Source organism: Hetaerina americana, unplaced genomic scaffold (assembly GCF_022747635.1).
Source record: "Hetaerina americana unplaced genomic scaffold, ioHetAmer1.1.p SCAF_16, whole genome shotgun sequence".
NCBI lineage: Eukaryota > Metazoa > Arthropoda > Insecta > Odonata > Calopterygidae > Hetaerina > Hetaerina americana.
The window spans coordinates 1,721,405-1,749,262 of record NW_027286719.1 but is presented as its reverse complement, the minus strand read 5'-3'; the positions used below and the strand labels follow the sequence as shown (position 1 = coordinate 1,749,262).

The following is a 27,858-nucleotide window of genomic DNA, read 5'->3' as shown; positions in this document are numbered from 1 at the left end:
AATTTTGCCATCTTATAAAGCAACAAATATTCACATCGTTCAACATTCGGTAACATAACTAGGTGCGCAATTAGCATGAGTTTTTACATTGATTTTGTAAGAGTTGAAATTTGTGTCATAATGTGCAAATGACTTCTTTACCCAGAGTTCTGTACCAGAAAAAGTTAACTTATAAAATAAATATTTAATAGCAAATGGAAGTTTCCCAGCTTGGAGCATAGACCACAGAGCTCAAATGCTAGTTGTGCACCTGATGGAGTCTCCTGTGGAATACATTGCCATTAGAATTTTCAATGGGAACTCAATATGTGTTGAATGATTATATTCAAAATTTTAAATGATAACTGACATAGAGGTGATTTCTGTTCCTTGACATCAAAGCAGAGCGATGCCGTTCAGTCATATTCGGCTCCGATGGTAATGCTCATGTCAGTGGAGACGATCAGCGTGGAATGATACCAGCGGTTGGTGTCCACCACAACTGGAAGGAATGCACAAGTTACTTTAGAGTAGGGTGTGGAGTGATGCAGGAGGGCATTGGCAGGTGGTGAAGGCACTCACTGATTTCACCGGGGTGCACGGTGACCTCGAGGGCTCGGCACTCATAGAGGCATTCTGGGGGAGGCTGAAGTTGCCACTGCTTGCTCCCACGCACCTGTGCCTGCCACGAAGGGTGCTCCACATTATCCACCTGTAAGGAAACATGTGGCATTTACGCACTTATCCGAGCACCACACACATGAGGAATAGTACAATGAGTAGCCCTGATATGCCCAGTTATGCAAATTACAAATTGATGTGTTATCAAGAATACCAATAAATGCATAATCAATAAGATTTTGAGTAAATCTGCATGTGCTAATAATACATATGGATTTGAATACTCACGGAATCAAAATACACCAATTTGGTAATTGCATTTGCTAACTAGGGATTCTTTGGGGTGGCAAAACTGTCTATGAATAAGATAGAAATAATAAATTATTGCGACAACTTCCACTAGTGGTTCGTGCAGTCCCTGGATACCCATATTTAGTCAGTGAACTTGTTCTACATGAGAATATTCACTTTGAATGGGAAGGTTGCTATAAAAATTAGTATATTATAATTTTCTGTTTACTTCAATGACCAAAATATGTTCTCGCTTATCTAGGTCAAATTTTATTTTGGTGTATTTTCTAGGAGAAAATCGAAAAATTAAGAAATATTACAAAATGTTTGTTTGTCATTTAAGAGAACTGTAGGAACTACTTAATTGCTGCAACTTATTCGGCGTGTAGTATGTCGCAGAATAGAGCAATGCTATTTAAACTACTACCTCAAGAATTGTCAAAAAGGTTTCCACCCCCAACATGAATATGACAGCACTCTTCAACATATGTTGTGAAATATGCTCGTGCATTCGTTGAAAGGTATTTACCAAAATTTAAGCCATTTTGGGCACTCGGTTGTTGTTTGACATTCACTTGAGTGAGAGTTTTTGTGAAAATGGAAAAAAATGAGTATCCAGCCGTAATTAAATATTTGTTTTTGAAAGGCAATAATCGATCAAAGTCGAGTTGGACGCGGTATACGGGGACGCTGCAGCATCATTTACGTCCGTGACGTTTTGGGGAGCTCAATTTAAATGTGGCCGCACCAGCTTGGCTGGTGATGAGCGTTCGGGACGGGCAAAAAATGTGACAACCGCCGAAAAAGTTCAACAAATGCCAGTGAGTGACCGTCGAATTAAGATCAGAGAGATAGCAGCGGCTATGGGTATATCGAAAGAACGCGATTTTCATATATTGACTGAAGAATTAGGTATGCATAAGCTATACCTAATTCTTCGTGCAGCGTAGTGGTGCTGCATTTGCTCACTTTGGACAAAAAACACATTCAAATGAACATTTCTAATGCCCTGTTGGAGCGGTCAGATTTTTTTGCGTCGATCCATAACTGTTGATGAAACTTGGATCCACCACCACACTCCTGAGACGAAATAACAGTCAAAGCAGTGTGCTGCAACCTACTCCGAAAAAGGCGAAGACGGTTGGTTCAATTGGCCGGGAAGGTGATGGCGACTGTTTTTAGGGATATTTACGGAATTATATTAATCTATTTTCATCAAAAAGGTAAAACAATAACGAGAGAGTATTGCTCATCATCATTTGGCAAGCTGGAGGTAGAATTTGCGAAGGAACGACCACAATTGAAGAAGAAGAAAGTGTTTTTCCATCAGGACAACGTTTTCACCGTATTCACCAGATTCCCCAGCGACATTTCCTTGTTCCCTAACCTTAAAGTTTCCTTTAGAGGACAGATTTTCATAGGACGGAAATCGCATACGTAAACGCTTTTTTTGCGGAGAAAGGCGTCAACTACCATTTGGAAGGGTTAAAAAGATTACAACATCGCTACCAAAAGTGTGTCGACTCAAAAGTTTCTTTATATTGTGTTGTTTATTTGTTACGTCAGAAACCTTTCAGACTAACCTCTTATGTGCGCCATCTCCTTATCTTGATGCCTTTGCGTCGGAGAAAGGGTAAGGGTAAACTTAACGTTGCAAGAATCCTTATCTAATCTAGATGCAGCTTGCTCCGTCATCACACATGCATTAAGATATGTGCGTGCACTTTAATCCATTATTATTCGGTACTTTATGCCCCAGGCAGTATTACATTCATCTTATCGACGGGGTCTCGTAATCTCTTCATAGTTAAATCTTTGGACTTAGGCCTACATCCTCCATCGGAGAGTAGATTATCGTTTACTCACTGCGGAATAGGTAGCATAATCGCAAGGAGATATTTGATTGTAGACAGAAATTATTGCATTTCGGTACTCGTATAAGGTTTTTGGTTGAATAATGTCAAAAAACATATATCTTGGCTATTGATCAGCATTTCTTATTGCTTGCTAAACGCCTGATTAAAGGACCCGTAGTTGAAATTTCTTATATTCCTCATACACTGTCCATGAAAAAATGTTTCTATGTAATTTTATCTTCACAGTTGATAGCATTAAATTTAAATTTCTTCAGTTGATACAGATGCCTGTATTAGTATTTTGAAAAATAACGTTGAAGGCACGCATCCTATCAGGGAGCCTATTACCGCCATTTTGATGTGAGGATTTTGGTGAGTAGACACTAATTTTAGATGTGACGTTTAATATACAATGCAAACAATCTATTGTTGTTATCCTGTTTGGGGAGCAAGTTCTCTCTTTTTCTATCCCTTCTTAAATGGAGAAGTTACCAGTATAGCGATGTGTTCTCTGCTGTGGTTGGTTTCATCGAGGCGATTTATATCATCCATTTAAATTTTTTTCATCTACATGATTTTTACACTCTGAATTTGTTGCATTGTAAATTCAATTTCATTGAACTCCTTTAGTTTAAAGTGAGCATCTTCTCCTTTCCGATGAACAATGTATTTTAGAATTGTTTGTAATGTAATTTTAATATAACTATAATGCACAAGACATCATTTGGCAACCTGTAGTGTTTCTAAAAGCGCAATGCCAATTTCTCTCATATTGATTTAGCGTGAGAGGTGCTCAATTCTTCCTAAATTATGCTGGTATTGATATATGATATATTTGATTTTTTGGTACCCTGCAAGCCACTTCTAGGGTGTGTGGCAGGGGGTGAATACACACCAGACTAATTCTGACCCCAATATTACACTACCTAGGTCGGATTATGTTATTTTGATCCTTTATCGTTCGTGGAAAATATGACATCATAAATCTATCTGCTCCACGGCTAATCTCTCTAACTTAATTGTCATGATCCCTCCTACCGTAGTACGATGGGGGTAATAATACATTTTCATCATTAGTGCTAAAGAGACATCCTTCCAATTTATGCAAGAGATTTAACCTGTATTATGACATTCGCTCCGTGAGTGATTCCCAGCTTAGCTCCTCTAATATTTTGGATGCGCTTCTAAGTTTATCATAACAATGTTTTACTAATCTAGCTTCTCCACGCTGCACGCGATCCAATTCCGCAATCAGCAACTTCGTGAGGATCCCATGTACTAGAAGCATATTCTACATGAGGCCTAACCAATGAAAAATACCATTTCTCTTAGACCTTTTCATCACATATACTTTTCTAATAAACCCTAGTTTTTTGTTAGCTTGTCCACATTTCCCCCGTATGTGTTTCACCCAGGAGAGGTCGTGAGTGAGAGTATCGCCTAGGTATTTAATCGAATCTACACATTCCATTTCGCTGTTCTCGATACAGTGGGCCTTCTGGAGGGATTTGCTCTGTAACCGAAAATTCATCACAACGCACTTTTTAAAGTTTTATTTAAATTGTAATTGTAAAATTTCTTCAAAGCTTTGAGACGTGAGGCAGATTGGTATGAACGGAAAATGATAATACTTTACAAAATAGAGCCGAATAATTTTTGTTTCATAATTTCACATCATACCTACCCCAAGCTATCCATGATATGAAAATGCTAATAAACAAATAAATACTAGCTTATAAAAATGAATAATGGATTTCGAGAGAGAGCTCTCTACAGTTTTTCGGGGAACAAATAATCCGCGCCAGGTGTTTTTCAATTGCTTAGAACTAATTCCAACCAATGGCATCGAACGGAAAAAACGTTTTTTTATGCCAACCTTTCAACAACTTGACAGTCATGCATAATGTATTTTCCTCACTCTTCTCGCAAGGCGCCAGGAATGGCATCGGTTGTTATCGATGCGGTTCGCCGATGTTGATGCCGAGCGCTGTTGCGGAATAACAACCGATGCCATTTTCGGGCACCGTTTGAAGAATAGCATCAGGCGAAGCCCGAGTTAACAGAATAATCCCTCCTTGAAGGCAACTCACGCGGTGAAAACTCGAAAGAATGGAGATATCTATGACTCAACATGCACACTTCGGAAGCCAGTAAAAGAAGCTGCAATTATATCGATAGCATGCGTAGAATATTTTTAAAAAACTTCCCCTCCAACATACGTGGCAACTATTTTTGCTGCTCCAGCTTTCTCGGGTCTTCCACCGGATCAGAGGTTCCATGCTGGCCGACGTTTCGATGCCCGACTCGTGCATCGTCCTCAGGTATGTGTGCAACATATATGCACAGGGTGAAGTCTCACCCTGAAGACGATGGCAGAGTCAGCCTTCGAAACGTCGGTGTACTGCAACCTGCCCCGGTGGGAAACCCGAGAGAACTTCTTGAATCAAATAGGTTAATCATTGCTGCTTCCATTACAGTAGTAATTAGCTTTGCTATTTCCTGCATTTTTCTGAATGTCACGTTGACAAAATCCTTCTCTCCATTCACCCTGAACCATAATCGCAATTAAGTGTCATTTTCAACAAAGCGTATTTCCTCTCATGTGAGGAAAAGTTTTTTTCTTTCGATTTATGTTCAGTCCAAACTGTAACTAACTAATAAGGTTTGGCATCAGGCTTACGACGTAATTCTTTTATTGAAGGGTTCGCAATAAATATTCTCTCTCTCCATAGCTTTTTGCGAGTAGAAAGTTCGTTGCTGGTTACGGGTGACGAAACCTGAGTGTTCCTGAAACGAAGCAGCAATTAAGCTTGGCGTAATAATTAGCGAAAATTCAAACAAGACAGTCTGCCGGCACAATTACAGCAACCGTGTTTTGGATCGAAACAGGGTATTTGTTGTTCATTTCCATGGCCCTTTAAACGCTTACAGGTACTTCGAGACACTTAAAACAACTGATACTGGCGATTCAGAACCGGAGAAGAGGAATATTGAGAAAGGCTCCTCAACGACAACGCTCGTCACCCCGCGTTGGCCGTCGAACCATCGCTCTCCTGCGACGACCGTTTGTATGTGACATCATCACAAACCCACCCTATATGCCGGACTTGACATCCAGGGACTCGTCTCCCATGTAGAAATAATATTTGGCCGGAAGGATGACTATGAGGTAAACGGCGAGGTCCAGCGCTACCTAAACTACATGGAGGCGAGTTGGTTCTGTAATTTGCTCAACAATCGTGACCATATCAAATGAATCCTCATTGTTTGTTATCCAAAATGTTTATAGCCAGGATTGAAATGCCGAATCAGATTCAATAAATTTCAGCCTTACTGTTGAACAATATTAACTCTGCGTATGTTCGTGTTCTCGTTGAATAATTAGGAGCGCGTTATATTAAATTCCACAGTAGTTACGAAGGTACCCTTTAGCATCATCTAATGCGTCTTTCATTAGGTGGTATATTTCTACACAATCGATCGTATTATATTCAAGCTATGCACTTGTAAATGTTCCTTCTGTTCTAATCCCTCCGCCGTAATGTACCGCTCACCTAATATAGGGTATAAGTAGTCCATCGAGGGATATGAGATATAATATATCGAGGTCCTGAAAATATGATGAAATGTTGAAATGTAAAGAGAAGTATGCCACTCGTAAGCTACGTATTTTCCAATTATTTTGTCTCTCTTCCACTAAAAAAATAATATCAACAAAAAATCCTCCCTTTTATCATATGATATATCATTTCATGTATCATTCATGTATGTCATATGTAACATGAAGACAGACTTTGAAAAAAGATGGCGTGAATCTTCGTGCATGAACACACTTTCTCCACATTTCCTATATCTTGATACTGACGCGATGTCTTCCTCAAGTTCCTTCACGACAATAGGGGGAATTTCTTCCGGCCCTATAGTTTTGCCTGTTTCCATGCAGATTTCAAAGTCAAATTATCGAAATCATTACTAAATCTCCAATTTCAATTTACACAAACTTCATCTTATTACTTCCTCAATAGTCATACTATTAGGGGCGGAGGGATCACGATGTAAAATTAGAGAGATAGACTGAAAGACTGATAGGTTTAAAATGTCATTTTTTCCAAGAACAATAAGAGTCCAGAATGCTTGTAACCGAAATCCCCCAGGAGTCAGTTCGACGCAATAAGTATTAACCTACAAGTTAGGGACTGCGCATGGTTATATTGCCCATATTTGCAGGTTCCCCCACCTCCCATCCATTTGAAAAACCCTAACCCCCTCTTCCCCTCATCCTTTCCTCCTGGTGCTGCACCCCCTGCCACACACCTTTTTGGTGGCTCGCAGGGTATTGATGTAGATGTACCTTTACTTTGACGATCCCCATGATGCATTTAGGTATAGCTCAAGGTATACCTTAATGAATGCATGCAATCCATGCGTTCAATTATCTAAAGTATCGTGTGAATGCATGCATTTTGTACTCTGATATCCTAAAAAAGTGAGGACGAATTTAAAATTTAAATTATGTTTCTTCTCGTAACTCTACTGCAACTCATCCACTTCACACCATTCTTCAATCAAGAAGGAGAGTTCTCAATTCACTTAATTTTCATGAATACGATCGAAAATAGGAGATGAAATAAAACCACGTTCATAATATTAGGATTCGATTGCTCCACACAATGCCATCTCGCGGTCCTACGTGTTACTTCCACTGTTCTGAAGAGTATACCTTCTCGTTCCGATTCACCGCAAATTAAAACCCTTTCTGAAAGTTTAGCTACACAAATTTCGAATAATGATTTCATTTTCAAAAGAGCTATGCTAATGCTTAACTCCTCCTTGCGAATGCTGGGCTTGAAGCTGGCTGCTAAACCTTCCTTGGGTTTATTGATCCGCGCAGGCTGCTCATCTTTCTATGACTGAGACCTGCTGGTTTCGCGGCGTTGAGATCTGCACAAGTTACCACGAGGGCTCACTGATTGCAAGAGGAAGCTCCTCGGTACTCGCTCGGTATTTTTTTTTCAGTTTGCCTTTGTGAGCGGCGTATTTCCCACACGAGGGAGGGGCGTTCAGCGACCTTCTAGAAGTGTCGCAGCGAATCAGTTCTACTTGAGGTGCCTTGTGGAGAGCACTTTGAATGAGCACGCCGTCCGTCGGATGGGACGTTAAACTGCAGACCCCTGGGCGTCTTTCGTTAAGAGCAGGCTAATGCCAACGTCGGGTTTCTCTCCACGCTTCATCCTTTTCCTATCCATCTCTAACGGCGCAAATGACCTCAGCTGTCGGTCGCCTCCCCTAAATACCACTACTACTACGACGAATGAACTCCAATCCTCAGTAAATTCGGTTTTTTCCACTATTTCAGATTTGTAAATATTTTTGTTGTGCGTGTCAATCTCTTAGATTTGCAAAAAAGGGAATAACGCATCCTGTCCTTGCCTCTTCTGGCCGGATTCCTTGGAATCTAATAACGTGGTCTTTAACTAGAGTAAATATAAATAAATTAATAATAATAAGAGCCGATAACGCCTTCCCCCCTCCTTTCCTCGGCAAACACTCACCCCCGCTCCAACCGCACACGTTGGCGTCTGATAAGACGAGTTGGATGAACAAGAATACCTTCTTCCGCTCCGGTCGGAAGCTGTGAAGAAGTGTTCCCTGCATTTAAAATCGTGTGCTTAGAATCCCTGTCTTAAGCCTTTTATCGGATGTCATTCAAAATACGCATGCCTCTTCCAATAATGGAAATGCACTACTTAAATTAAGGAACTCGAATTGAAATTTTGAAAAATCTCTAAAAATTCAACCCCCAGAATTGTTATGTTAAATAAATTTGCGAGGTTCTCAGCGGATTCTCCGACTGTAAATCGATGAGTTTCAATCTGTGTTCCCACTTATTCCTTACATAAGGCTAACTCGGTACCATGACAGAAGGTTTTATGCCTTTAAGCATGGTGACTTTAAGTAAAATTACTCATTAACGCATTTGCCAATTTAAACATAATATTACGCTAATATTTTCATACGACGCTAACATCTCTTGCGCAAGGTCTGTCCCCAAAGTAGTAGGACTGAGTCGATTAACACAACCTTATGGTCAGAAATTATCGAAAAATTTTTCTCAAAAGTCTTCGGAGTAGCACCCTTTTTGCGTCCCCACGCGACAGCGGGTTTTCCACGCCCAGTTTGCCTTCTGGAACGCGTCGCCCGCAATGCTGGTATGCTCACTCGTCACGGCCAGTTGTAACGCTTCCACCGAGCCGTCCTTTCATCACGAATTTGATGCTGTGGAAGAGGAAGAAGTCTGGAGGGACAATATCAGGGCTGTAGTTGGCTGGGGCAGAGTCGAGAAGCATTTGGCCTATCCGCATGCGAGTTTTCTTTTGTTCGTCCAAGAGCACTCGCCGCACTAGCTTCGCACACGCCTTTCTCATACCAATGCTTTCGGTCACAAGTCGATGTACATCACTTTTGGGAATTCCAAGTTCATCACAATCCATAGAAACACTGAATCTACGATCCCTATCCAAAAAAGTCTTCACTTTTGCCAGATATTCGTCACTTTGTGAGGTCGAAGGGAGTCATGAACGTTCGGCGTCTTCAATATCTTTTCACACCTCCCGGAACAACTTTTGTCAATCAAAAACACCCGATCTACCCATGGCGCCATAACCTGCCCTGGGCATTTCATGAGTCTTTCATGGTTTTGCCCAGTTTTACGCGCAATTCGATGGCGTAGCACCTTTCCAATAACAGGTTAATGACGTAGCGTAAAGAGGTCATGTAATAAAGGTTTCGCAATCGAGCGATCCGCACTCCCCAAAGATTGGGAGCCAACTACCGCGGACCCCCAGCCTTTTCTGAGACTCCCCTCCCTCGAACCCAGCCAGAGAAACCGCCCCCCGTCCGTCAGTCTATCCGGGAAGAAATAAGTCATACTACTTTTGGGACTGGTCTTGTGGTAAGTGGGACTCAGGTTCCATAGTTTTGGGGGAGCTCGAGAAAATAGGGGCCACCTTACAAGGAGGAAAGTGGACTGACTTTATTGCATAGAGATGACGTCTCGAGCAAAAATAAACACTACTGTTTTTGCATTGCTGAAAACAGGGAGGGAAATGGGAGGCCGAGGACTTCCCAAAAGTGGTCCGAACACCCAAAATATTTTTCCAATCGAAAAAATTTCGTCCGTGGTTTTGGAATGAAGAGCTTTTCATTTCCTTGTCTAGTTCTGAATACCTACCTTTCTGTGTTCTGTAAAATTATCATACTTGGATCCATTTGACTCGAGGAATTCAGTCGAAAGGCAAAGCACTTTCCAAAGAGCAATCTGAAATGTTCTTAGTTCTGCTTACGCAACAGTTCAAACTGCAATAAAAACCCTAAATAACACGACCCTCAATTCTATTTACCCTGAACTTCCTGCAGACAAAAAAAGCTCACCATGTGATTTCAGTGGATCAGTTCTCAGTGAGAATCAGCTTTCAGTTCCTGAAATTATGTCCGCATCTTTGCTTTGAATAAGGTTCGTCGAAGTTTTAATAAATAAAGTCGCTTAACATATTAAGCGACTTTATTTATTAAAACTTCGGCAGTTAACTTAGAATATAGATACAAATTCCTTAACATTACGGTTGGTTGAATATTTAACTTCTTTTCTTATAATCGAAGAGAAGACCGAGTTCTTAAATCCATCCGAGGGTGTGTCTACGTCTCTTATTTTATCCTGGTTGATGAATCTACCGACATAATGTAGTGGTAGTAGTGGTTTTTAGGGGAGGCGACCGACAGCTAAGGTCATTTGCGCCATAGGGGATGGACAGGAAAGGATGAAGGGTGGAGAGTAACCCGACGTCGGCATTAGCCTTCTCTTTACGAAAGGCGCCAAGGGGTCCGCAGCTTAACGTCCCATCCGACGGACGCCGTACTCACTCAAAGTGCCCTCCACAAAGCACCTCAAGTAGGGATCGAGATACCTCTGAAAAATATTCAACACCGCCGGGATTTGAACCCGCGCCCTCAGGGTGGGAAGCCAGTACGTTAGCCCCCGCACCATCTCGATCCCCCCCAACATAATGTGCCGCTATAATAAATGCCTCGGTGTCGCATGGAAACTAAGGCATCTTTTCCGCAATTCTAAGTCTTGCCTGCTCTCTTCGACAATCAAGAGCTTCCCAGTCTACATGTATTTCCTCCAGCATATCCGTGACACTCTCTTTTCGTAGGAATTTCAATATCCCAGAGGATATTCTGTGAACAAGGAGAAACGGAGCGACGCTCCGCTCGCCGTGTGTTCGCCATGGAGAGAGAGACAGAGACTCGGGGGAGTCAGAGGGTGATCGTCGCGACCAACAGACGGTTGCCTGCTCTGGAGGGTTAAGACGGCCCTCAGGTGGCGGGGGTGTGCGCCCAGGAGTCCCGGGGACGCTGGCACTCTCGCTGGGAACTCCCGGCAGACGATCGATCGATGAGGCGGAGAGTGTGGCTGGGTGCGATTGTCACCTGCGGCCCCAATTCCACGCTCGGCCGCCCGCATCCGCAGTGGCGGTGGGGCGTGCGGCGAGCCGATAACGCCTTCCCCCCTCCTCTCCTCGGCAAACACTCACCCCCGCTCCAACCGCACACGTTGGCGTCTGATAAGACGAGTTGGATGAACAAGAATACCTTCTTCCGCTCCGGTCGGAAGCTGTGAGGAAGTGTTCCCTGCATTTAAAATCGTGTGCTTAGAATCCCTGCCTTAAGCCTTTTATCGGATGTCATTCAATGCTCGTTAAAAATAGGAAAAAATTGAAAAAAAAGGGACATTTGAATAGTGTGATTGTTAATGACGAAAAACGAAACTGTACTTACTCACTTATCAGCAATTGGGTAACTGATGGCTAACATTACATGAAGCGGGGTACATTTTTTTGGGTCACAAAGCAAGTGAACAATTCAACAGAAATGTGCTAAATTCATCAGAATAATGACAGCAACGCTAGGTTTTGATGCGTGGGTAGGTGGTTTAAAATAAAAGATATCATAATTTTCGTTCAAATTGTATCCAATATTATAATAATAAAACTGAAAGTAATTTCAATGCCTTGGCGCACACAAGTAGTTTGACAGAGAACGAGGTATGCACTCTAAATTTGATAATTTTTAGCATCTTTATACCACATGCATTGAAAAGAATAGATTAATGATATCAAAATTGAGGATAAATGAAATTTTTGAGAGTTTATAAAATATAATCACTGTGACTGAGGGGAAACTGAGGGTGACAACCAATCGCCTCATACAAAACATGACTCGCATTCCATTGAGTAATGAAACGGATTATCAGACCCTCGAAAAGGCGAGTTACTCTAAACCATACCAAAGTGATGCAATGAGAAATGGAGAGAAATATAAGTTCAAATGCCTCCGTTGAAAATAACGGACAGGGAGAATTAACGGTCAATAGCGAGCAGAAAACCAGGCAGATGTGAAAGTACATTCAGTTGAATGCATCGTGGTTTACGGACACTCAAGCAAATAATTTACACCTATGTAAGGTTAATTATTGCAACATGGTTTGTTTTCCATTGTTATAACCACTATGAAGTAACAGTGCGACGTTGTGTCATTTTTTAATGAAATAGCAGGGAATACTATAAATTTGCGACATTATTTTAAAATTTTGGTTAAAACTCTTTTTTATCCGAAACTTTGTCTGCGACGCATTCACAGCCAAGTGTTAGGGTTGAAAGAAGCCTCCCACAAACGTTAAATATTAGGTTCCACCTGATAGAACCTAATATTTAACGTTCATGTGAGGCTTCTTTCAAAGCTACGGCGTTTTGGGCATCCTGAACGTTGGAGATCGCAGACGAAGCAGAAATATTCTTCTCTCGAAGATATGTCTCTTGCCATGTGTCTTCCGGCGTCATCTTCTCCCACATCCGTTATCTCTTGCACTGTTCAAATGCAGGTGATGTGTATTTACATAAATAAAGTGTACCTTTGCAAGTAAATTTCCCTCCAAGCCACGTTGAGCTGACCCAGAATCAGTAAAACTATTATTTTGTGGAATCGCAACAGTGAGCGAGGGAATAATTAACATATTTTTAATCGTGCTCACTCACTCGCGACCTAATTTTTCCCAATTCACTCCATCACTAACGTCTTTTCAAAATCTACCAAACTGGCAAATATGTCCTGATTGCATTCTATGTTCCTCACTGTTAGTGTTCTCATTACTGCAATGGCGTCAAGCGTCTTCCCTTCCTAAACCAAAACTGATCATCCCCTAAGTAATCATTCGCCCTGCTCTCCATTTCTCGTTTGAGTTGATTAACCTAGAGCCACTTTAGCTGCGTGAAAAATCAAACTCATTGTTCTCTACTATTCACATGATGTAGCCTTTACCTTTTTGGGAATAGAAACTAATACTGATATGACAAAGTCTTCCGGCCAAATTCCTCTCTCATACAAGCTATAATTAGTCCTCAAAGACTCTTCCTCCCACATTTTCGTAAACGTTTTACCGCCGCAGTAACTTTGCCTACCCTTACGGCCTTAATGCCCTTTCTATCTCACCAACGAGTAAGCCTGGAACTAAGATATCTTCACACAAGTCATATTCTCTTTCTTTGTCTATCTTTGCTGGCCTAAGTTCTTTACCATACCTTCATCTATTCCTTCAATCACTATTGGATTGGTGACTATGGTAACTACTCTCACTCGAGTTCGAGCTTCATAGTACACGTGGGACCCACGGAGAGGAATCCATTCTGTCCGCGGGTCACCCCCGAGCCATCCTCCGCGGACGCCTCCCTCCCACTCCCCGTTACCCTCCCACGACGAAATGCCCCGTCGAGTCAACCTGTTGATTCGATTCCGCTCGCGAGGATGGAATCCACAGGTTGGCTTCATTCGCACATGCGGTGACAAAGGCGTTCGATTATGCGAGCCCTTTTCAATGGAAATCATTCGGCATTTGGAATTCATCACTCTCTCACCAATGCTATCCCACTCATTGAATTCTACATGTCAATTCTACAGGTAGTGGTACTGTCGAACCTCATTCTCATTATTTTCCATTGGAGCCACTGCACAAATATTAATTTATTAAAAATAATTTGATTCTCTCATATTAAGATATTGCGGCGATCAAGAAATTCATTGATGCGACAAAAAAATTAACTTGAACGTAATCTTACATGTTTTAACATATTTTCTTAAATACTACAATTGAAATTTTGTCAGCGCTATTGATTTATTCATTCATTAGTTTGTATGCCTACAAATTACCAGTCATGTCTATCAGTTGCTGTCACCGAGCCCCCCTCGTATGATGCAAAACCTATGCCTAAAATTAGTGTCAGTTGAAAATGTAGCATGCAGTGTTACCTTGTTACATTAACTTTCGACGGACCGTCGGAAAATTACATAGCCAGGATAAACTGATTAGGCTTGCTGATAATGGCAATAAGCAATAAGGAAAGGTTTAGAAAATGTTTACGTTTCTTTCGTTACTAACCTAACGTATTTGAAATAAATAGGGAGGGGTATTTAATAATGCATAAGGTTAACTAAAGTACTACGGTACAAATATTGAAAATGTTTAATTTAGATGGTGGACAATTAACTGACTTGGATATAAGCGAGTAATGTCAGCACTTAAATAGGAACAAATGACTACCCTCTTTATATTCGCCATGCCACAGTAAAAATTAACGGTCCATACCCATGCGTAACCTATGACGTACTAATCACCTCGGTGCTGTGATTGGCGTAAATGACCCAACTGTAGGCCTGGCCTCCAAGCAGGCCTTCTCCAAGGCCTGCCTGATATACTTGTCGGGAAAATATATTCTTTCTTCTCCGTTAAAATGGCTTCTTAGCAGATTCCGTAATCCCACAATAACATCGCCAAAATTTTATTTCTAAAAAAAGCACCCATGTCATTCCACTTTCATAAGTTGATCAAATATAAGTAGAGCTCGTATCATGAGGGCCCAGGATAAACTGGAGGCAGAACTCTATTAGATTACAAGGAACAGGACGACTTAATAATGTGAAATCACTTTCACGAAACGGAAGAAATAAAATCAAATTTAAAAAAAATTATTTTTGATTAATTGAGTTAATACTAATTCTATCCCGTACGCAGCTGCTGATGTATCGATTTCCAGAAATTCTATTACCACAGGTGCTCGCCTGTAAGGAACTCTGCATTTATGCCAACTGGCCCCGACCTCACTCCCTAACTTTTTCGCGTTGAACTGTCTACTCCTATGATAAATTATCCCGTCAGATCATACACCGGATGGCCGTGATGTCAGAGTGAGTTCATGTTCAATTTCCCCGTCATTATTTGATGAATAGGAGGAATGCAAATCAATATTATTAAAGGTAATATAAAATATTTGATACATTTGAATACATAGCATACGCTACCTAGACCTATAAAAAAGGGGAAATTGCACAAATGCATTTGCAATGAAAAATGAATATACTTCAATTGCTCACAGTAGAATTCTCTGCATGAAAAAAATAAAATTACCAGCTTTGTATTATATCCGACAGCATTTTATAAACTTGGAAGCCTAAGAACGCATACATGTGCCACGTCCTGTTAGAGATTCGGGTCTAGATAGGGTATATTAAGAATGCAGGCTCCTTGATCATTGGGTCATTATGCTCGAAGGCGACTCCGACTGGGCTTCGCATGCCTCTGCACCGGGTCCACGCCACGAATCGATTCCTTTGATTGTTGCGCATCGTGAGCCAAGAAGACTCCATAAGTAGACCCAGTGCACTTTTGGCTTGGCCCCATCTGAGAGACCGGTTTGGGAAACCGGAATTACACTCTAAATTATTCCACTCGAGAGGTTCGATGGCGTCCTACTCACTCGTACAATTGAGAAAAAATGCTATGAATCAGAACTCACGCGGTCCGAAGGACTCGGGGGAGAAGAAGGTGCCTGAATCATTGAAGCCCGCTTCAATGTTGAGGTTTGAGAAGAATGGGGGCCATTAAGGGGCGGGACGCATGGGGTTCAGTACTCACGTGCATGTGCGCCCCGTAGCCGGGGCTCCCCATGAACAGCCAGTCGGTGCGCTTGCTCTCGGCCGTGGTGGGCAGGAAGTAGGGGCGGGTGTAGTGGCGGCGCAGCGCCCGGGCGGCTGTCTCGTCACAGTTGCTCCTGAGGGAGGGGGGAGGACGGGAGCGTGAGCATTCAAAACCCAAAGTGCGGTCGCTTCGGTCGAATGCGCCTCGTGTTGCACCCCGCGGAGGGCCCGCGAGTGAGGGCGAAGGGACGATCCGGCAGTCCCCCTTTCCGCAGTAAAAACCTCCACCACCACTGGTATCCCCTTAGTTACATTGTGCCACCATTTACCTCCCTGTCCTATGTATGCACATGTAAATCAACCAAAAAGTTTTCTCGTCACATGAACATGACGCCAAGTTAAGGTATTGAAGAATAAACAGTATATTTTGTCCAGTTTAATGTCACTAAATTTATTCAAATTGTACTACCGAATTCGCCGGTACGCACTCATTCCGGGAGACGTGAAATAGACTCGGTAGATGTGAGTCAGCTCCTGTCCGCTCCTTTCCACATGACACGACTGAAATGAATCCGTGGGAGTGGCTGGTATTTCTTCTCTACCAGAGAACGTTTTAATGGCCAAATGGCAACCTTTAACCTTTCTGCTCTGCCCTTATGAACTTGCCATTCCCCTTAGCTCTCCAGCCTCATTCCCTCTCCATCACGCCAATCCCCACATGCGACCTCCACCCCTATCCATCACCTTATTCCCACAAACACTCCCTAGGTTGTTCGATGTGTATACACACACGCGTCAGCACCCTAACGCACACTAACTAACTCTACCACGCAAACACTAACAGCGGTGGTGGAACTGCTATTCGTCACGTGCCCAGGTGGCGGATAGGGGAATGCCTTCTGCTCAATGATCAGACGGTTTGAGTGAAATTTAGAAGCTCCTATGGACCAAGACCACCGGAGAAGAAACCCTATCATGGTAGTAATCAAAAAAGATTCTAACATTACGGTGCAGGAACTCGGAACCCCAGTACCGGCGCATATGGTGAGGGGGCGAGTGGACTCACAGTCGTCTTCATCCTGTGATAGCAACTTGGCCCCTCTTTCAGAAACTCTGACAAGCGATAAAATTAAGAAGACTGTCTTCGGAAGAATATTGTGGCTCCGTTGGAAGGAGGTCGGCTGAGAGGAGTGAGACTGTCCCTGGTACTACAGCGGGACGGATGTGAAGGACCTGCATCAGGTGGAATCTTGAGATGTGGATGAATAGCCTGAGAGTGAATGGAGGAATTTCAGGGGCAACCCTCTGAGGGTTGTAATGAGCAGCGGTGCACCCTCACATTTTGTGTGAAACTCGGAAAATCCTAGCAGGGGAGGGGATGGCGCGGAGGCTAACGTACTGGCTTCCCACCTAGAGGACCCGGGTTCAAATCCCGGCGGCGTTGAATATTTTTCAGAGGTATCTCGATCCCTACTTGAGGCGCTTTGTGGAGAGCACTTTGAGCGAGTTCGACGTCCGTCGGATGGGACGTTAAACTGCGGACCCCTTGGCGCCTTTCGTAAAGAGTAGGCTAATGCCGACGCCGGGTTCCTCTCCACCCTTCATCTTTTTCTGTCCATCCCCTATGGCGCAAATGACCTCAGCCTCCCCTAAATACTACTACTACTCTGACCTAGCAGGTGGACTAACATCTGGTTTTAACGCCACTATGGCCATAGGTTAACATGGAAAATACCAGGAGTTACAAGAAGATGGAAAACGTATAAGAAAATGGGACGTAGGACACTGAACAGGGGTGGAAAGGATAGATTCACTAGGAGGCACTTGACAAAATTCTGGCAGAGGATAAAAATATTGGTACTGCAGAAGAAAGAAGGGAACATCTCCAACCAGGGATAAAGAAATCGGCGAACGAAACGGTTGAAACGGCGATCGGAAGAAGCGTTTGTAAACTATGGATTACAGAGAATATAATTAGGTAGATGGATGAGCGAAGAATTAGAAGAATGTGAACACGAATTTAAGGAGGAGAAAGTACAAAGAGCTAAGCAATTGAATGGAAAGAAATTAATAGGGAAAAAGAAATATGGTAAACTATTTATTTCTAGAATATGGAGATAATAAAGAGACAGAAAAATGGGCGCGCCGCACAGGAAGGTGCAGGAAATTCCAGGTTTAGAGAAGGAAAATTCGTTTCTCTTATAAAGATGCAAGATCGTAACCGCAGAGGTTCTGACTGGGTGGAAAGAACCGTATGAAGAGGTCTTCTATAGGAATGATATTGATGCGCATGATCCGATGAGCCCGATAAAACTATTTCTTGTAGACTTGGAATGTATCCTACTCACCAGCCAATGTACCATGGCTTTGTTCCGTATCTCATTCGAGCTCGATCTTCGCTCATGTTAAACACTTCCAGGAGTGCCCGGAATTCAGTGTCGTAAGGGAAAAACTGGCAGTTTATCTGATGACTCCAGTACTCCGAGCTGCCTTCGTATAACTCTTTGAAGAATTGGAAACTGAATTCGTGGCGTGCCGTCCAGTTCTCCATGGCGTCGCCGACCACAACCGGGCGTCCTGTGTAGGCGTACCTGCAAAAGACCGAATAATCCTGCATGTCCACAATGAAACCTCACCGGCAACCCACTAAACTATTACCAATACAACTACCTAATAAAATTTCACTCAAGTGATCTTTGAAGAAAAGGTGGACGTGGGAAAATATATCGAGGAAAATGTTTGAGTTTCATTTCTCTCCAATTAGATGTCTGGCTTCAGAAAAGGAAATAGATTAGTTGTCTGCCCCACTTATTTCCTGGTAGCGTCTTACTTGGGCAAATAATTACCGTAAAACGAAGACCGTGGTACGCGCAAAATGAGAAAAGTTCTAACAAATTAGTCCGCGGAATATCTCTATCGAAGGTAATTGTCGCTTACTTACGTGGAAAACAATTGCAAGGCAATCTCACTAAAAAGGACGCAAACCATACTTTCCTCTTCAATTCCGTATGCATTCTACCTTCCTGCATTCCATCCGAAATGCTGATTACCTTACTTGACCCCTCCCTCGCTTTCCTATCTGCTCCTTTCCCTATATTACAGCCGTCAATACTTCACATCGCCATCTTTCTCCCATCTCCTTTGCATTTCTCCCAGCAACCCTCTCCCCCCCCACCACTCTTTGTCTATTGTTTCCCCACCCTTCCACTTTACTACCTTTTCCATTCACTCTCAAACCCGAATCTAGAAATGGCTCCAATCTGCGCCTATCGTCTTGCTTCAACGACCATCTTTCAGAGTGTTACAAAACCACGCTCCATGCCAAATTTTTCAGAGGTATTTCCTAACATCCTTCTTCGGCATCCCAGTCATTTATTCGCACTTTCTTGTGAAAGCAAATTTGTCTGACCTATTTATCTTTTATTTCTCCCCACCATGGTCAACAACCGAGTTCGAACCACTCCCAGGATAGGAAAACTGTTCCGCTAGCTCCGATTTTCACTTTCCCCTCTCAAAGTTTAACTTAGTCACCCTTTTTCTCAGACAAATTCATAATTTTTTTTGCTTGCATTGATTGCCATCCCATACCTTTCACACAAGTTTTCCAATTCTGTAACCCCTTTGCTACGCGGCCAACTAAAAGCTTGATCATCCACAAAACTAACTGATTTTATTAATTCCCCACTGCATTTAATCCTATCCTCCACTTATTCCCAATCCTCTTTAATCATTTCCTTCCTCGTACGTTGAAAAACACGTTTTATGACGCATGTCTGTCTTACTCCTTTTCCTTCCTGAACCCATCCCAAGTCTCCAAATCCGCCACGCACACCCGATGAGTTTGATGTGTATTCAGGTTATGGACAAGTCTCCATTTTATCCTTCCCATCTAATTCCATTTCCCGCAATGCATTCATTAATCTTAACTAATTTACTCCAACTAATTCTTTCTCAAAATCTGTGAAACAAACAATACATCCTGGTTTTGTTCTATTTCCCTCTCTATTAGTGATCTCATTACCGATATGTCATCACCCTTGCTTATATCCGTTCTGAACCCAAACATTACCCAATCGTTTTCCCTCCCATTCTTCCTCTAATTGATGGCAATGAGTGCAATACTAGCTGCGTGCGAAATCAAACTTACTGTTTTGTAGTCCTCACGTAACTTGCCTTCCCCTTTGTGAGATGGGAACTAATACTAATAATCTCACCAAATCTTTTCACCAAAGCCAGGTTTCGACTTAACATATTCTACTAATTAATGTATGAGAACTCTTCCTTCAATGTTTTTCTAAGCCCCTTAGTAGATCTGTAGGAATATTATCCATCCCCATAGTGTTATTTGATTCCAATTCCAATAAATCATCCTTCTTTATCGTAATCGAGTATGCCTGGTGCTAAAATATCCTCATCTACGTCATATTTTCTTTTTATGGCTAACATTTCCGGCCTGATATCTTTACGAAGTAGATCCTTTTTGTAATCTTTGTTTCTTTCTTGGATCTTTTCCCCGGTTCAATTAATAATTTTACTGCCACGTATTTACTAGTGTGCTCGAATTTTCATTTCTTACATGAACTTCCTCATACATCTACATCTTCTTAACACCCCGCAAGCCGCCGCAAGGGCGTATGGCGGGGGGTGTTAGGACACCACCTGTAATTAAGAAAGAAAAAAACCGTAGGCAAAAGCCACGAATTTATAACACCCACAAACAAAACATGGCACTCGTACCTTTATAATACCCACAAAAACATTTTAATAGTTGAAATATTTACGGCCATTTTATGTTATTCCCAATTTGGGCTTCATTGGATGGGACTATACTGGCAATATTTTGAGTTTAAATATATGGTGATTATTAACAATATCGGTTTATTCTCAGAGCAATAAATAACTAAAAATCGGGAAACCCTCGCAGACACTTTCCGACCCCACTCAGCTGTTAAGCAGACCATGCTCCCTCGTATACGATGGCAGGGGGTGAAACCTCTCGCAGCACGGCAAAGCGGATGGCGCAGCGCACGCTATCTCTCCGCATGGTGATATTACATACCAATGAGCGCACTCTTTGGCAATGATATAGTTGACACTTGACTTTGGACAGTGCCTGGTGCATATTCTTCCTCCAAGTTCAAGTTCCCATTTGATTGCTCTCCCCGTTGATGGTCACCTGGTGACCGAAATACCGGTATTGGAGTTCTTCTTAATTATTTTTATTGGCTATAGGATTTTCTTCTTTTGAGATTATTTCTTTAACAGCCAATAGCTCCATATCCTCTATAATGATATAGTTATTGCACGCTCTGCTCAGTGGAAGACCTGCAGTTTATACGCAGGCTATGTACTGATGAATCAAATTATCTAGTGCTCTAATTGTTGACTTAATGTTTTAAATAATCTATTCTACTCCCAAGCATCATGTCATCAGCTTTATTTATAAATATATTATCAATTTGCGGTTATTATTCAAATGCGTAATATCATAATTTCTAGTCTGATCTTTTTCATTACTTTTTCTCTAAAGAAATAATTCCTTTGAATTACTAGCCTTTTCAATGATGTGTCACCCTGCATATTTTCAATTTCATTTTGGATAATACGCACAGTCTTTATATGTACCCTAAAGCATTCAGATTAAGAGCACCTGTGTGAAGTCGAGTGTACTCGATCTCCTTACTTGCAGGTATACAACGTACGCACTGATTGGCCCTTATAAAGTATACCTCTCGATCACTGTCTACGTGCAACCACATTTTTCGTTACCTCAAGCTAATATTTAACTTCCAATTAAGCCTATACCGATAGTTCACAAGAGTTAAGCCCCGGTCTTGCTGTGCCATTGCAGCGTACGACCGGGGTGGCGTCATGATTTCCTTTAATTGGGTTTACATTACCCGTGAGATCACTTTAAGAGTATAATTGCTGAACCTTGGAAATTAACACTACCTATTGCTTCCGCTATAATGCTATTGACTTTTACAACTATGTTTACATTATAAGTGCTCCAGCATGTCCGTAGACAAGCTACGCCTGGCGAAAAATTGCTGCAAATGCTATCCTTACTAATACTAAGAAACGCCTCAGAAAATTGGCTACTGCGAGAATGGCCCATTTTGATGACGGGAGCCAGGCATCGGGGAAATCTTTCCGTTCTAATATAACCCCCCCCTTTTCAGGCTCGTTTTTTATAAAACTCAACGCCTGCGCGGAGGAATTCGAGCGGAAGATCAACTCGAGCGGAGAGTCGTGCCATCTCCCGTAATCACTAGGCAATATCCGGGCGCCCCTCCGCCATCTTGCGCACAACGCGAACGTTTATCCCCTTGCCCTGCCATCACAGACTGGTAACCATATATTAATGCGTTTATACAACACCAATACTCGCTCTTAATTATTATTATCGGTGATCTATCGTTTAAGGTGGCTTTTGGATGATCACAAACTAACAAGTTACATTTTCGGGATATATTATTTAAATATTCTATCTATCGGTTAAGATAGATTTTCGATAAACACAGTCCACACAACCATAACACGATACATCCTTTGCCTCTCCTAAAAAAACAAAACCCAAGATTCTACTCCGCAATAAACCTATCTTCCACTCCGTATACTTCCTTCCTCCCTTCATACCATCAAATATCCGTATCCTATTCTTACCCCGCCTGCCTAACATTCTCCCCTCTATCACGTCTTCAACTTCCCTTTGCCAATCAAAATGCTCTGAATCCATCTCTCCAGCCTCCTTATGATTTCTCCCAATAATCCCCTCTCCTCCCCCACCATACCCAGCACCTCATTGTTTGTTTCCCTTTCTCTTCACTTCACCTTCTCCATCCTTCTCCACGCCCACATCTCTCAAAAGCCTCCAATCTACGTCTATCATCCTGCTTCTGCGACCATGCTTCCGCGCTCCATATCAACATTTTCACGTGCCTTTTCTTAACATCCTTATCCAAAATCCCTCTCATAAATTCCCTCCTCCTAATGAAATATTCGGCAATCGGAATAGTGCGGTGGCTAAGGTGGCTAACTTTTCACCCCTAGGGCCCGTGTTTTGTATCCCGGTGGCGGCCAAATTTTTCAGTACCATAACGAACCCTACTTAGGTTGCTTGGTGGAGAGCATATCAATTGAGTGCGCCGTCCGTCGGATAGAACGTCAACTGTGAACCCCTTGGCGCCTTAGTTACTAGGCTAATGCCAACGCCGAGTTTCTGTCCACCCTTCCTCAACCGTATGTGTATGTACCTCTCCTCAAAGGCTGCGGGCGATATGTTGACGACCTTGTCCACCTGCGTCAATCCTCGGCACATGGAACAGTCTTCTGGAGGCCGAAGAGCCTTGACCAGTTGATCCGGCATGTACACGGCGCACTGTAATGGAAAGAGGGAAATGGTGCTCACTCTTGTAACATCGTTTCGGTGGGCTAAGGCGGCAGTCCTCTTGGCTTGGGGAAAGTTGCTTCCTTTTGAAACATTTACTAATTTACTGCCCTACACATCCATATACAGATGCTCTATCACTTTATGTGTTCCTACCCCTTTTTCCTTATATCTGCGAGGTGTGTCCGAAAAGTAGCCGACCTGGGTTTTTTAATTATTTTTTTACTGTGAGGGTGTTATGCACGACGAATTTTCTCCAAGAGGTCAGAAGATCAACAAAGAAAATGCCGTTGAAGTTCTGAAAAGATTGCATGATGCCGTGAGAAGAAAACGACCCTATCTCTGGTAAAGAGGTGACTGGCTTCTTCACCACGATAACGCACCAGCGCATTCATCGAACCTTGTGTAGCAATTTTAGGCGAAACACAAGGTCGCACAGCTTTGCCAGTCTCTGTACAGTCCCGGCATAGCTCCGTGTGACTTTTGGATGAAAATGGCGCTCAAAGGAAAGCGGTTCGACGACATAGAGTAATGCGATGAGCGAGCTGGAGGCCATTCCAAAATCTGCGTTCCAGGACTGCTTCAAGATGAGGAAGCACCGCTGGGAGCGTGTGGTTCAATCAAATGGGGACTACTTCGATAGCTGCCACGGCCCGGATGACGAAGATTAGTACCAATGCGGAGATATGAACGTAGGTCGGATAGTTTTCGGAAACACCTCTTATGTATACCAAATTAGCAAGATGAATATACTGCACAATTTTCGCACACGCTAGTTGTATGCAAGAGTCTTATATCCTGGGAGTTATGAAACTCTGAAAATTAAAATGTTTGTTTCCTTGGGGATACATCACGCCAAGAAGGCACGGAGCTTCTAATTTTTATCATTAAAAGGGTAAAAATACAAAAAGTACCAGGCTAGGTCCATTTAGGATTTAAGTTTCTAATGAATTTCAATCTCAAAAAAATTTATTAAAAAAATAAATTGACCTACCTTCACTATTGGACGAGAAAAGTGGTATTAAACCCTATTGGAATGGCCATTACGAGGAGGGAGGAAACCTAGGCGGCCTAGGAAAGCTTGCAGAGGAAAAATCGCCTTACTTATGAGGATTGAAGTTTGGATGAGGAAGATGCCGAGGAGGCTGGAGAATTGGAATGCGGATGGAACGGCTGTGGAGGGCGCTATAATCAGAGTGTGGTTCCAAAAGATGATCCCATTTTGTTGGGCTGTGGAGTGAGGAGGGGTGTTCATGTGGGTGCGGAGGGTGATTCAATTGGGTGCGGAATCATTCAATTAGACATTTGTAAAACAACTAAAGAGGTCGAGTCGGGTGATTTGTTCGTCCCAAGCCTGGTTACCTACCGACATAATTTAAATTTAATTCCAATTCTTGTTACTGAGGAAATGATATTTTTAACTGCCGAAGTAATGTTAATCAAAGGTAAAACTGAGTAGTTCATAATAATATAGAGAAATGATAAATTAACCCGATGGTTGGTTTGGTAGCTCGCCCAACACTTAGCCCGACATGGAATGTCGTAATTCACAATTAAGGTAAGGGGGCAAGATCCTTTCCCCGGGCTGGCTATGGTTTCTGGGGAAAATACGAGGACTCATGCAATCTCCCAGCTTGGGTGGAGATGAGAGTGGCCTGCCCGAGAATTGAACACGTACTCTCCGGTCAGTAGTCCAACGCTCTGGCCCTGGACTACCGCGACCCACATCTAAGTAAAGGTATTATAAATATATTAAAGTAAGATGAATTTGAAAGTTGAGCGAGTAATATGCAACACATACTAAATGTTATGATATACACATGTAAAATTTATTTATCCAGGGAGAAAGGTTTAATCAATTGATTGTGTATGATATTTTATAACAATTATTATTATTATTAAAAATACACATGTGCTGATAGACATTGTCAGGTGTCACACAAGTCCCAAATAATCGCAAAAGATAATAGATAAAATCAGACTTCAAAACACAAGTCTCTTAAACAAAACAAGCGAATCCTCATCCCATTTACAACCATTAATTAGCGAGAAAAAAAGATAAATTAAAAAAATTAAGCTATTACGTATAATACAATACACCACACATCAATCAAATTATTACATATATACCTTACATCTATTCTTAAAAGTATACACTCTGTTAGGAAAGGGCTCGAATATTTTTGCAGGTAAGGCGTTCCAATCAACAATTGTTCTTCCAAATAATAATCAGGTACTGTTGTACATTTAAACGACATACGCGGACGCAGCCCGAAAAATGTGGAAATCACCTACTCATCGCCGCGGAAACCTTCGAACGAACATTCTGTAAGTTTTGTTTGCAGCTCCAAAAAACCCAGGATTTTTAATTCTCGAAAAAATGTACTTAAGAACAAATTCCTTTTTAGTCAATGCCAAAAGAGTTCATTTAATGGATTTTAAACAAACCATTAAAACTTTTTAAAATGCAATATGTTTCTTAAGCGTAGGAATGTAATATTGGCCTGCATTGAAGTTAGTGTGACAATTATAATTTGAGTGTAGTAATATATATTATATATAATACATATTATATATATAGTATATATTATAAGACTTTACCGTGTATATAATGTATCACATTATATTCGGTGGCATCACAGCTGGAGTCATTAGGTCGCTTCTCATATCATAGTGAATCTTGAATATCGTAACGATGATCGGATATGAGGACATGGCTCACTTTTGATTAAATTGAGATAATACAGAATTCCAAAATGAATCTAAATCACATTCCAAAAATAACAGCAGTATAATAACAGGTTTTCGTTTAAATTGTACTTGTTTTTGAGGACTCAGTTGGTCTCGCATTCATAAACTAACCTCAATAGCTTACGTAGACTTAGAATCCATGTTTCAAGGTAAAGTTCTCAAAAAAAATAATTGGAACATATTGATCGTAGAACATCATTGCTAAAGTGAGTCCAAGTCCTCAGCGAATTGAAAAGTATATGCCAAAAGTAAAGAAATCGGGGGGGGGGGACTTTGTGAATTTAAGCAATTTTCGGCGAGCATGATACGTGTTCTGGAGGGGAACCTTCCTTTTTGATCCCATTGTCACGCTCGTTAGTGGTCAAAGTCGCTTGCTAATCTTGCAATGATTCATCAATTACAGCCACCGAACTGATAATCCCAAACAATTTAATATATTACTTTAATTGTTATTATAACGCATCTGACAAAGATGGCCGTCTTTACTTTTAATGAGGTAAAGTGAAGTAAACCTATGAATATATATATATATATATATATATATATATATATATATATATATATATATATATATATACACACACACACAAATATAAACACTCTAAAAAATATTAGAACAATATCACATTCCGCGTTTTTTTTTACCTGTCCCATTGTAATTTCAATCCAACCTGACATTAATAACAGAAATCAACGAAGCGTAGTGACGGAAATATACTCGCGTCACTATTATCACAATTATTTGTTACCACGACGAAAAACAATGGAAATGGCGTAGACTGTTCAGTGCGGATGAGGCATGGAGTGACGTCGGGGCCAGTTGGCATAAATTGGCAGAGTTAGTCATCTTTATATGCATGCCCTTGTGGCACCAGAATTCCAGGAAATCAATACTTAAGCAGCTGCATATGGAATAGAATTAGTATTAACTTAAATAATGAAAATCATTTTTGGAAACTTTGATTTTATTTTTTTCGTTTCGTGAAAGTGATTTCACATGTTTAGGTCGTTTAAACATCTCATTTCAATGCTCCTTGTAACCCTAAAAGAGCCCTGTCACCAGTTCTCCTGGGTCCTAATGATACGATCTCTACTTATATTTGATCAACGCATGAAAGTGGAATGACATGAGTGCTATTTTTAGAAATAAAATTTTGGCGATGTGATGGTGGGATTACGGAATCTGCTATGGAATCATTTTAACGGAGAAGAAAGAATTTATATTTTTCAGGCGGGCTTCGGGGAAGGCGATCAACAGTTGGGTCCTGTCACGCCAATCACGGCTCCGCGATTATTAGAACGTCATAGGAAACATGACGCACGGAAAACGACGTTCATTTTTACTTTGACATGGCGAATTTAAAGAGTGTAGTCATTTGTTCCTGTTTAAGTGCTGACATTACTCGCTTATATTCAAGTCAGCCAATTGTCCACCTAACTAGATCTAAATTAAACGCTCTAAATATTGTCACCATATCGTATTAGGATGAACTGTTGCCTTGTCCGTTACTCTCCTCCAAATGCGTGGATAAGAACACCAGATTTCAATGGCATCAGTCATAACTCTACGGAGCCGCGTACAGCGTGGACAAGGAAACCACCTTCAGCACCACTTTTGGCGCACGCCCGCACCATAAGGTGACAGGGGTCACCAGTGAGGGAGCCCGCGCTCACCGCGTCCCCGACTCCACGGCCTAGCAGGCCATCCGGCCAGAGAAATGCCGCTCCCACCGCCGCCAGGGCCGCTGCCAGGGCCACCCACGGCCGCCGCAGCCAGGGTTGCCGGCGATCACCCAGCAGCCGCTGCGCTCCCTTCAGACGGGGGTCCTCGAGGCCCACGCCCAAGAACGCTGCCCTCGCCGCCAGCGCTCTCGCTCGCCGTTCCGCACCGAACACGCCCGCACCACACGCGACCGCTCCACCAGAGGCCGACGGAGATGACAT

At 42.0% G+C, this 27,858-nt stretch overlaps 1 protein-coding gene across 1 annotated transcript; it reads right to left on the bottom strand.

The window, feature by feature from the left end:
• Window positions 1–134: 134 nt before the first annotated feature.
• LOC139687049 (bifunctional arginine demethylase and lysyl-hydroxylase JMJD6-like) lies at window positions 135–27,858 on the bottom strand. Its single transcript, XM_071584153.1, has 6 exons — window positions 27,496–27,858; window positions 23,030–23,154; window positions 18,122–18,364; window positions 15,772–15,907; window positions 562–691; window positions 135–481 (listed from the first exon to the last, which is right to left on the bottom strand). The coding sequence occupies exons 1-6, from the start codon at window positions 27,856–27,858 to the stop codon at window positions 396–398; spliced, it is 1,083 nt and encodes a 360-aa protein (XP_071440254.1). The 3' UTR covers window positions 135–395.

Bases quoted from the DNA above. Each gene is read 5' to 3' on its own strand.
- LOC139687049 (XM_071584153.1), bottom strand. From the start codon at position 27,858: ATGTCATCTCCGTCGGCCTCTGGTGGAGCGGTCGCGTGTGGTGCGGGC. The intron at 23,155-27,495 runs GTACGCGGCTCC...TTTCCATTACAG, and splicing joins GTGGTTTCCTTGTCCACGCT to TGCGCCGTGTACATGCCGGA. The intron at 15,908-18,121 runs GTGAGTAGGATA...CCCCTCCCTCAG, and splicing joins AAGCCATGGTACATTGGCTG to GAGCAACTGTGACGAGACAG.